This window comes from Lepidothrix coronata, unplaced genomic scaffold (assembly GCF_001604755.1).
Source record: "Lepidothrix coronata isolate B3197 unplaced genomic scaffold, Lepidothrix_coronata-1.0 Scaffold110, whole genome shotgun sequence".
NCBI classification, from domain to species: Eukaryota; Metazoa; Chordata; class Aves; order Passeriformes; family Pipridae; genus Lepidothrix; species Lepidothrix coronata.
In genome coordinates, this window is record NW_016690290.1 from 682,474 (window position 1) to 694,148 (window position 11,675).

Consider the following 11,675-nt stretch of genomic DNA (forward strand, 5'->3'; position numbering starts at 1 on the left):
TGCTGAGCATTGTGACTTGTGAGCAAACTCCTGATTCTCCATAACAAATACACATTTCAGAAGCTGGAGATCACTCCTGATCATTTAGAAGTGTTCCTATTCCCTCCCTTTCAAACAGTGTATTCAGTGCAAATGATGAATGAAGCTCAACCTTCTTCTGTGTTGCCTTTCTGACCAGAGGTGCCAACTGACAGGAGGGTATGGAGAACCACAGCATTTAATTGCTGTTTATATTTCTCACCTTCAAAGACAATTATTTCTTGCCCATAAAAAGAGAAAGCAGCAATTATCTCGTGCTGGAGGACCTCATAAAGCATCAGCAGCAATTAGATTCGGTGGTGGAAGGTCTCATGCAGCCAAACAAAATCTGTCAGTGTGATTATTTTCCGATACAGTGATGTCTGTGCTGCGTTCAAATGACTGTCAGTGACGGTGGGGAATGCAAAGGGAAATTGGAGAGAGAGGAAATGAACTTTCGGGATCTAAAAAAGGCTGACAGCAGGAGATGTTCTTTTATAATTCTCTTTTACTGTTGAGTAGTGCTGCTGGCAAATACCAAACCCAACGTGACTGGGGAGGCTGGTTTGTGTGACTGGGGAGGCTGGTTTGTGTGACTGGGGAGTGTTGAAGGGTGTGTGGGTACAGGGGGGCTGGGGGAGCAGAGCCAGGTTAATTCTGCTCCTCTGCCACAGTCCCTGACCCCCAGCCTTGGGGGACAGTGTGGGGCAGTGCCCACCCAGTGCCTGCACCCTCCCTGCCAGCTCTGAGGGTGACAGGGGACAGTGCCCAGGGAGCCAGGGGGATGGCATGAGCTAGTGGTTACCACAGAACAAACCCTCACCGGGGCACCCCAGGGAATGTGCCTCAGCTGGGTTAACAAAAGCTGTGGGGTTTGGAACCTGAGAGGCTCAATCAGCCCCGTTCCTGCCGGGCACAGCTTCGGCTGCACTGGGGCTGCTCCTGGTCCAGCTCCTGCCAGTGAAGCATTTTTCAGGACTGACCGTGGAAACATCAGCAAGGCTGACCTTTGGTGGTGAGTCAAACTTATTAAAAGCAAGATGCAAAGAAGCTCCAGAAAAATGCTGAGTGATGAACACCCTCAAGGACAAAGCAGCTGAGATTTAAAGTCAAATCATTCCTTCCTGGAGATGCTCCTGTTGGGCACCAGAAGAACTGATGACTGACCTTGGTGCCTGCCCTGTCCCAGATGGAAGGAGAGTGCTTGGAAAGCAAAACTGCCCAAAATTGCAGCTGATGTTGCAGCAAGCCCTCATGCACATGCTGGAATGACAGTGGCTTCAGGGAAGAGTGGTGGTACTGCAGGAGGGCTTTATGGAGGAGGCCTGAGGACCTGAGGGGCCCTGGACCAGCCTCTGCTTGATGTTCAGCAGCTGGTCCTGGACAGGGAGAAAAAGGGAGATGTGAATGACAGTGTTTTACTTCTTGCTTGCTTACTGAGAGCTCCACTGCCAGTCTATCAGTTGTCTCATTAGTGGACCTGGAGCAGGAATATGACCATGTGGTGACACATCACCCTCTGAGAGCTTCTCATGTCAGGGTGCCAAACACCACACGTGTCTTGTGGACTGGCACTGTACCCAAAACAGCTGCAAACACGTTTTCCCCTGGGAATCATTATTTAGATGAAAAATATGTAAATCATAAAGGGAAAACCGAGTGCACTGACCTTCAATACCAGCTGCTGCTGCTCCAGCAGCACTAGGGAGCTCAGAGGTACCTACATACAGGTGAATAGTTTTGCATATGTTATTTGTGATTTAAAATGTTCCTGCAGCAATCCAGCCTTCTTGTCTCTGCCTTACGAGCTGTCATCTCAGTGAACAGAGGATGTCAGGCCCTGGGGCTCAGTGGGAGCTGCTGCTGCTCCATCAGACCTGCTCTCCACTGGCTCGTGCCAGTGTGGCCGTGGGTCTCTCCCAGTTTTCAGCCCTCAGAAGCAAACTTCAAAGCTGTGCTCGTTTGAGCAGCTCAGTTACAGCCCCAGAGCAAGCACCATCTGCCAGCAGCCTTGGATGCTAAAAACGGTGGATTTTTTTGTTTGTTTTTTAGCACAACCAAGACCAGCAATGTAGATTGCTCTCGCATCCCTACCTGTCAAAATTAAGCCTGCCAAATGTGATATTGCTCTTTTTTCAACGATGACACCTCCAGATAAAATAGTCAGTAGAAATAAGCCTCAAAAAAAAAAAAATCTTTTCTTTCCATGCTCCAGCTAATCCTTTATCTCAGCCTTTCATTTTATGTGAGCAGGTTTTCTCCTGCTCTGCTGAACAACCTGGTCGTCACACTGAGGGTGTCTTCCCCCTTGGAAGGATTTGGCTCCTCAGGGGCCAAGTTGTTTGCTCAAAAGGCCAGTTTGCCTTTTCTGGAGGGCTCAGAGCATCTCCATCCTCACCTTTGCAGCACAGAGATCTGCCCTCATGTGGAGGGAGTTGTTTTTGGGATTATGGCTTTTTCCCCCCATTCTTGAATGGGTGATTATATGATGAAACATTCCTATAATGCAGTTAAAATGTAATCATGGTGAGTGATTGTGACTGAAAAAAGAAGGGAGTGGTGATGGGTCAGTGAATTGGTAAAGGTTGAGTCATCTTTCCATGTATTTTGAACGATATTTCTGAACAATTTCTATATCAACTTCTACAGCACAAACCAGATGTGGATTTCTGGATAAGTTATGGAATTCTGCAGTTCAAGAATAACCTGAAAGGAAATGAGATGTGTTTGTTTAGTGCTTTACTTCTCAGAAAGTATTTCTGCAACTCCTCTCTGAAACTGATTAAAGAAAATACTGCCCTGCAAATTAAAGCAAAATGTGCTGCTTCACTTCTGCAAGAACTGAATTTTCCCCAACTTTTCTGTTCAGAGTCCAGACCAGAAAGCTGCTTTTCCCTGTGATGCCATCCAGAGTGATTTTCCTGCCAGCCTGGAGGGCTGTGCACGAGATCCAGCTGAGCTGCCAGACTGCTGGGGAGCACAGCGGGGCTGGCAGGGAGAGGAACCTTGGGAAGGTCTCTCTTGGAACTTATTTTTAGATGAAGGTGCTTATTCACTGCTCTTCTGCTTTTCTGTAGCTGCAGAATTCACATCCCTCCTCTCTCTCTCTGAAAAGGAAGAGCACCTTCTCTGGAGATCCCACGTGTGCTGTCCTGGCTCCAGCTCTCATGGACCTCCTGTAGGACGTGGTTTTCCTCCTCCTCCCTCCTGTTTTCAGCCTGTTGCTCCTGGGAGTTGAGTGGATCATGTGGTGAAGGGAACAAACCCACCAGATAGTGCTGTGGTCTTGCCAACCAGCCCCAGAGCAGCTCTGCAGGAGCCACCAGGAGCAAGGGCAGGGAGCAGGTCAGCAGTGACACGACCAGGCTGAGCCTTCAGCAGCTTGGCCATCCCACATGGCTGCAGCCTTCTGAGCAGGTCCTGTTTGGAAAACAAAATCTCTGCTTTCCTAGGAAAACTGCAATAAAATACGTATTAAATTGCTGTCTGGAGGGTTCTAATACAGACAGTCAGGAACTTGTGTGAGGCAAAGGCTCATTATAGCAGGGTGTTCAGAAATAGGAGGGCACAGTTCCAGTGTGTTCTTTGCCTGCTGGGTGAGGGGACAGGGAGCAAAGGTGCCATGTGGCTCTTGATCCTCAGGTGACCCTACAGGTACCTGCCCTTCCCATCGTGTGGCTGCAGTGAGAAATGAGGGGATTCCAGGGAGGCAGGGAGAGTCTCTGAGAACAGAGAGTCCTGGGATAAATTGCTTGGGAAGGGCCATGGCAGGAGACCTTTAGGATCAAACAAGGTAAACATGAGCTGAGAAAGGTCCAATGCTGGAGATTTGCAAAAGGAGGATTTTATAGTAAAATGCTTTTAAGATCCATATGATGCCGTTGTAAGTTTTTTAATCTGAACAGGTGTCTTATTTGGCTTTTTAGAGCTGTTTTGGGAAGGCTGAGCGTCTTTCATATGGTAATGCTTTCATTTATCAACTATTTAAGTGTCTGTTCTCCTCAGGTTTCTTCTACTGATTGTGTGCCAGGCAATCAGTTTTGGGTCTCTGCTTTGGAAGGGATTTGAGAGTCAGGGGGAGGGAAAGGAGGGAGAGGCAGGTCTGAGTGTTATTCTAATTAAAACAAAATATCTTTTGGAAGAAAACAGGCAAGTATGAGCAACAAATTCAAAGCAGCCAGTCAGAGGTCAGAGCACAACACATGCCTGGTTTTAAAGGGCTGAGTTGGTGCAGGATAACCTCCCCATCATCCCAGGCTGAGGTTTGGCAGGGGGGTTTGATGGCATTGCAATGGGGGTAGTGTTGGGTTTTGGGTTTTTTAACTGGAGGAAAAATGTGGGTGAAGCAAATTGGCTTTGGTTTCCATCTGAAAAGCCTCCTCAGTTCAGTACCATCCCTCTGTGGGTGTGCTTCTGTTGTAGTTATTAACAATTGGAGAAGCCATCAGTGTCCCCAGGCTTGGAAATTGTCAGCCAGTTTGGCCAGTCTCACTGAAAACCAGCACTGGGAAGCCTTGTTGGTGAAGGGGAGCTGTGGGGTGGTCACAGGGGGTCTCTGAGTTAGTGAGTGGTGCAGAATAATTTGTATTTTACACCCTATAGTCTTTATAAGCTGAATGGTGACCTTTAAAAATGCCAGCAAAGAACCTTCAGGGTGCTCAGCAACACCAAAAGTCTCCTTTCCCAGTCATTTGATACCCCCAAGGACACGGCCCTGAGAGCCCATTTCTAGGCATCCCTTTGCAGTGTCTGGTGAGGGATGCTGGGTGTGATGGCAGCAACAGCATCAAAGTCCCAGCTGTGATTTGCACAGGCAACACATCCCAAGGGTGTTTTAATTAATCTGTTCCAGAATTTGGCCAGCTCTGGGTGGATGCACGTGGAAATGAGAAGCTGGAGAGCCGTGGTGGGGCTTTGAGCAGACTGTGCCTGAGGTTTGCTGCTGCTGTGTGAGGAAAGGTGCCTTGCAGACACATGAAAAGCCTGTGACGTGAAAAGAGGGGAGAGATTTGGGGCTTGGACCTCATCTTGCTGACCTAGCACTGTGCAATATTTCCCTGATAAAGCAAGCTTTCCTTATCCCACTTTTCCCTCATTTTTCCACATCTCTGGCTCCTGCCCTGGTTTCCCAGGTGGTGATGATTTCTGAGGCTCTCCTGAGAGCCATCAACACACAATTCTCAAGGCCATTATTTCAACGAGGCTTTCACATTTGCTGCTCACTGCAAATGGGCACAGGCATCTGTTTGCAGCAGACATCAAGGCCAGGCAGTTGGACAAAGTCTTTCCAGCCTGGAACTAACTGATGGATAGAAAAGAGCAGGCTTGGAGATGTCCAAGAGCTTCTGGCACAAAGCAGCTTCACTGAGCAGCAATTATTATATTATCTCCATAAATATTTTAACTTCTCAGGCAAAGCAAGGAGGAAATAACTCTTCCAGGTGAGATTAATAAGAACAAACCTCATTAAATCTCACTAGGACAGTCTGATGAATGTTTTAATAAGACGATGGGAAGGATTCCTTTGGAGCTGGTCCTCTTAATGACTTGTTTTTGCAATCCCAAAGAAATCATGTTAGAGGAGAGCCCAGGGGATTGCACAACCCAGTCAAGCAGTGGAAGGAGTACACCCAGCTCTGTGTTCAGTGGTGGCAGCTCCTGAAGGCAGGTCTGCACCAAATGCAGGAGGGGGGACAAAGCCCCCAGCCCGTGGGAGCAGCCGCCCTCTGCCCAGGCAGCAACCAGATCCTGAGCAGCCAGAGCTGGGCTGGGTGTGAGAGCTCATCTGTGATCACAGCAGGGCCTGCTGGAGTGTCTGATCAGTGCATTCGTGCCTTCAGCATGGGCAGAGTGCTGGCTGCAGGCAGGGCTGGCTGTGGGGGGAGCAGCCAAGGAGGGGGGGACCACAAAAAAATTGGTTTTGGTCCCAAATGGAGTGATATGTGTTTGTCAAGGAAATGTATCCATTTAATACACCCACCTTGGCCCGAGTGTGGCCAGTGGAAGATGTATTAGGTGGTGAAATAATTGCCTGGGTGAAGGCCCCACATGGGAGGGGCAAGGTTGTTTGTGTTAGACAGATGTCATTAACCTCTGCTAATTGGATGCTCAAGGAGCTGCCAGGAATCTCGTGCTTCTCTACGAATTCAGGGGTGAGAAATCAGTTCTGTGATTAGAACCCCAAGGGTTTTTCCTTCAGCTCATTCTTCTTTTATGATTTAATATAAAAGATAAAGGCCCTCTGGGTTCTTGCAGAGCTGCTCCAGTTGCCATGGAAATAAACCTTGCTAATCTCTTTGCCATAAAACAGGAATAATGTGCTGTGCCAGTGTCCATCTGGGTGTGCTGGGGTCATTCCAGTTGTGCCAGTGTCCCACCTCTGCTGCTGGCTGGCAGGAGGAGCAGGACCATGCCATCAGCAGGGCTCAGCAAAGCTGTTTTGGGAAAGGGGCCCTGGGTGCTTCAAGCTGATCAATTGTGCTATTAAAATATTTTAGAATGTTCTCTGTTTCAAAAGGGTTTGGATTACCCTGGGATCTTCTCAAAGAGTACATCCAGCTCTGTTAATCATCCCAAACTCCTTTTTCTTTAGTGCTGGGTTGGTCATACTGTTGTGGACTAGAGCACTGTAAAACATGCTCAAGTTCTCAGAGTAGGGATCTCCAAAGCACAAGAGGGGCCACTTTTCACTGCTGGGTGGTGGTGCTGGGTGAAGGTGCTGGGTGAAGGTGCTGGGGCTCAGCACATCCCTGTGTGCCCTGGCAGGTGTACGAGAGCGGCACCAACGTGGAGCAGTTCGTGACCCGGTTCCTGCTGAAGGAGACGGCGAACCAGACCCAGTCCCTGCTGAGCTCCGTGGAGAGTGCTGTGGATGCCATCGACGAGCAAACCAACCCCAGCAGGTCTGCAGCACTGCACCCTCCTCCTCCTCCTTTTCTCCACCACTCTGTCCTGCACTGCCCACACTCTCCCACAGCCCTCAGGATCCCTTTTATCTCACGAGCAGTGTGGGGGGGAGGCAAACAAGGGGCAGCACCCTGGCACTGGGCTGGGGGCTTGGGGCTGGGGGCATGGGGCTGCTTCTCTGAGCAAAGCCATTAGTCCCACCCAAGGCACAACACAGGCACCCCCAGAGGGGTGGACATGTCTGGGCTGTGCTGAGGACAGCCTGCAGGGGCAGCTTTCCCTGCCAGGGGTGCTGTTCCTCCTGCCAGAGCACCCAGCAAGTGTCATTGTCCAGAGGCGAGAGGTGCTTGTGCACCAAGGACAGGTAGTGCTGTCCCCTGCTCTCACGTGAAGCACAGCCCCCTGGGGGTCAGTGTCACCCCCCTGGGGTCAGTGTCACCCCCCTGGGGTCAGTGTCACCCCATCACCAGCTATAACAGGACAGGTTGCCACGGAAGCCATTTGTCAGATAGTCCTGGAGCAAATCCCTCTCCTGCCATACCTGCCAGCCAGGAGGCCTCAGGATGCTTCCAGAGGGATGTCTTGGCTTCCCCAGGCTGTGGGCAGGCAGAGGGGCATGTGGACCACAGAGAGTGAAAATCCCAGCTCCCTGCTCAGACACCACTCCCTGAACACAGCAAGACCCTGGGCAGCTCTGGTGCCACCTCACCAGCTTTCCTGGGGGAGTGCTGTGGGTTTCCTCATCTCACATCTCCTTCTCCCTATTTTGTGGCAAACTGTACAGAAAAAAAAGCAGGAGCTCATGGGAAACTATGAGGAGGAAAAAAAACCAACATCAGGCAGAGCAATTAGAGCCTCTGAAAGACTTTGCTGGCTTTTATTTCTGATGTGTGGGCCTGGTTCATAATGGGGAGTACTGTAGTTGTTTTCTCACTAAGATAATAGCCAAAAAGAAAAATAAGTCCCCCCCAAAAAATCTATCTCCTGTATCCACATGAAGACAAAGAGGTGGCCTAAAAAGCACCAAAATAAAGGGCTGAACACCAAAATGCAAAGACAGAGGTCCAAGCTTGAAACACCTCATTAAATTGTGATTAAAATAAATCTCTGTCTGTTTTCACCTAATTTCCTGCCTATTGACAGGGGATTATCCAGCACCAGCAGTGGGATTATTGCACAGCAAAAGGATGTTCCTGCCACCTTTATTGTTGTTCTTGCTTCCTTATCTTGGGGACGTTCCTTGGGACCAGATCTGCACATCGTGTTCCCCTGTGTAGGGTTGAGTCCACACTGGCTGATTTTTGGGGCCAGCAGCAGCCTGGGCACTGCTCCTGCATCACCCAAGGAGTCTGTGGGGTGGCTGGGAAAGGGCACCTGGCAGCTGTTTTGGAGGAGCCAGGGGAGGGGCAGGAGGGCAGGAGGATGCTGGCTGGTGTGATGCCCGTCAGCTCTCTGGCACTCACCCCGTTTCCAGCTGGGAGCTGTGTGACCACAAAAGGTGCCAAGAGGAGCTGGGGCTCCTGGGCACCTTGGGCAGCCAGCACAGAGCTGCTCCTGCTGGAAGGGACTCTGGAAACCCTCTGAGCTGCTCAGTCTGTCCCTCTGTGGTTACAGGAGGGAAGCCTGCACTGCCTGGGCACAGTGTGGGCACTGCTGCTCTGCGGAGGGTCTGGCGTCACTGGCAGAGCTGCCAGGACTGTTGGCTCCCTGGGGCTGGCTCGTGCCGTGCTGGGTGTGCCAGCTCTGCCATCCTGACTGCCCCTGTGCTCTCTGGCTGCAGGCACTACCCCAGCAAGGCTGGCCATGGCCTGAGTGACCCCTGGTACGACAGCCCTGTGCCCAGCTACGCTCCCACCACCTGGGTGGTCCCCAGAGAGCACGGCAAGAACCTCCAGGCTGGTAAGTGGTGGCTGCCTGGGGTGGCTGGGAGGGCTCAGGGACGGGAGCTGCAGTCCCAGCAGCAGCACAGGGCTCTCAGGGAGTGCCCACAGTGCCCATCACTGCCTCCTGCTCTCTGCAGGTTCCCCCGACACCAAGGCAGAGGGGTTGGAAGGGCAGATCAACAGGCTGGCCAAGCTGATTGGCAAGCTGGAGGACAAGGTAAGGGCCAGTGTTTTCCTGTGTGGGACTGTCCCTGGGGTGTCCCCACCACCTCCCTTGGGCCAGAGGTGACCAAGAGGTGGCCATGCCCATCCCAGTGCTGTGGTGTGCAGGGACCACGGGTGGGTTACTGGTGGTGCTGGAGGATATTCTTTCTGATGAGCTGACAGCAGCTGTGGAATGTGGAACAACTGACTGTGAGTGTGTTACCAGAGGGGCTAAGACTGTGCCAGAGCTAGGAAGGGTGAGAGGGCAGTGAGGAGGAGTGGGTACCCCTGGTCCTGCCTTTCCAGGGACAGTTCAGGGACTGTGAAAAAGTGACAGCTGTTTTGGGGCAGGGGCGAGGACGTGTCCCCTGCAGAGAAGGGGCCACAGCCAGACATGCCAAGTGCTGGGCACAGAAACCCACTGGGCAGGGGACAGAAACCCACAGGCAGCCTGAGCCAATCCACCCCCCAGCACTGCTCCCTCCCCTTTGCAGACGCTGTGGTTTGACCTGCACCAGCGGCTGTCGGACAGCGAGAGCTCCGCCTGCACGGTGAGTGTGCCCGACCCCCCCGGGGCTGGGGGTCCCTGCAGCCCCAGGCTCGGGCTCCCTGTGTCCCGGGGCTCACGTGTGCTGTTTGGGGCCGGCAGTACCTCCTCCTGGTGAGGAACGAGATGACGGTGTCGCAGAAGCACCTGGGCGAGTTCTGCAGCTCCCTGAAGCAGTACCTGAAGAGCGTGGCCGGGGAGCGGGACTGCTTCCAGTGGGTACCACCGGCAGCCGCACGGGGGGTGCTGGGAGGGCTGGGAGGGGGGCAGAGGATGATTCAGCTGCCCTTGCAGCAAAGGGCACCCCACCGAGTGAAGGACTGGGCAGAACAGCCCAGATGTGGGATGTGGTCGTGCTCGGTCACCAACACCCCTCTGCACGGGCTGGGGAGTGCTGGGCTGGGGGGCTGCCCCTCCCCGGGTTGTCAGGGCTGGGTCACCCCTCGGTAGTCCAGCCTGCAGCACATCTGTGGCTGCAGGGGCCGAGGGGGCAGGGATGCCCCGTGCTGGGGGCTCACCCCCTCTCCGTGCCTGTGGCAGTGTCACCGCGGTGAAGCTGCCTGATGGGGTCACCTTCATCGTCTACGAGTTCTGGGAGACCGAGGAGGACTGGAAGAGGTAGGAGAGGGGGTGGAAAAAGCCCATTTTTTTGGTGGGATGCTGGGGTGTGGAGGGTTGTTGGAGCTGCTGAGCCCCTAGCTCTGTCCCCTGTCTGATGGCAGGGCCAAAGAGCTGTCTGTCTGTCCTGGGGCTGTCCCTGTAAATGGGACAGGGTCTTGGGGTGGGTTTCTCTGCACCTCCGACCTGGGGATGCCTTTGCATGTGGGAGGCATCACTGACCTGAAGCGAGGCAGGGTGCTGTGCTAAAGGGGAGGTGAGTGGGATTGCTGGCACCCGGCCCCTGCCTGAGCCCACAGAGCTGTGGGGGGCTGGGACGGTGTTTCTGGGGTGGGGGGTCACCCACTGTCCCACCTGGATGCAGGCACCTGCAGAGTGCCACCTGCAAGGGCTTCCAGCACGTCAAGGTGGACACGCTGAGCCAGCCCGAGGCCGTGTCCAGCGTGGCAGTGCCAGGTAGGAGGGCAGCTGCTCTTGGGGGGACAGGGACCCCCTGGCAGCCAGCCCCACTCCAGTGGTTGGGGGTCAGGGGTGGGCAGGGGGCCTGGCTGGCTGGGGCAGGTGGGCAGGGGTGACCCTCCTGTGCTGTTCCCCTGCAGCTGCCTGGTGCACCCTGAGCAGAGACTGACCGTCGGTGCTGGGGGCTGCCAGACCGGCCCCTCTGCAGGGTGGCCGTGACCCCCTGCATGGTGGGGAGTGGGTGTGACCTGACTGGAGTGAAGGAAACCCCCATGTGTGTCCCCACCACCCCATAGAGTTCTCCCCCAGCCACCCCATCACCTGGATCATCTCTCCCTGGCATGAGGTGGTCCCTGGGAAGGGAAGGTCTGTCAGGGAGGGGCTGTCAGGGTTTGGGGAGGGGGACATCCCCCAGACATAGGCAGGCAGGGGTGGGCAGGGTGCAGGCAGCCAGGCATTGGGAAGTAGAGGTGGGAGTGGGAGGCTGGAGCCCCCTCTGAAAGCAGGGAGTATGTTGGGGGTCCGTGCTAGTTCCCAGGGCCACCCAGGGGAGGGGCTGGGGGAGTTGAGGCTGTGCCTGGCACGGTGTGCATGTGCCTGGGGGAGTCAAGGTGGTGGCAAAGGGGGAATTATCCCTGCTCTCAAGGCAACCCTTAGTCTTTTCTGGGCAGGGAGGGTCCCAAGGGGTTTCCTTGTGCAGTTGAAGTGAGTGCCTTGCAGGCGTGAGGGTGGCTGCCCCCCCACCCCCTTCCTGGGGTCTGTACTTCTGTCTGTGTATCTGTCTGTCCGTGCCCATCCTGCACCCAGCCCCCCGTGCACGGGGGTCCCTCGGGGTGTGTGGCACAGGACCCTCTCTGATACCCTGTCCTGTCTTTATTAGCCACTGTACAACGGGGCCGTGATGCCAAATAAACCTGATGGGATCCAGTGCTGTGTCCGGGGTCTGTCCGGGGCCGTGGGCTGGGGGAGGCGGTGGAGGGGCCATGGAGGAGGGGGCCCTGGAGGAGGAGTCCTGGTGGGAGTCCCGGTGGGGCTGTGAG

The 11,675-nt window shown here is 54.0% G+C and overlaps 1 protein-coding gene across 1 annotated transcript in view; it reads left to right on the top strand.

Moving 5' to 3' along the window:
* Window positions 1–11,553, top strand: part of NECAB2 (N-terminal EF-hand calcium binding protein 2) — a 69,198-nt gene extending 57,645 nt beyond the window's left edge. The window contains exons 6-13 of the mRNA XM_017824157.1: window positions 6,784–6,920; window positions 8,705–8,823; window positions 8,945–9,024; window positions 9,506–9,562; window positions 9,661–9,773; window positions 10,099–10,176; window positions 10,541–10,632; window positions 10,776–11,553. Of these exons, the coding sequence (XP_017679646.1) occupies window positions 6,784–6,920; window positions 8,705–8,823; window positions 8,945–9,024; window positions 9,506–9,562; window positions 9,661–9,773; window positions 10,099–10,176; window positions 10,541–10,632; window positions 10,776–10,804 (705 nt within the window). The 3' untranslated portion in view covers window positions 10,805–11,553. The remainder of the gene's footprint in view (window positions 1–6,783; window positions 6,921–8,704; window positions 8,824–8,944; window positions 9,025–9,505; window positions 9,563–9,660; window positions 9,774–10,098; window positions 10,177–10,540; window positions 10,633–10,775) is intronic.
* Window positions 11,554–11,675: the final 122 nt, after the last annotated feature.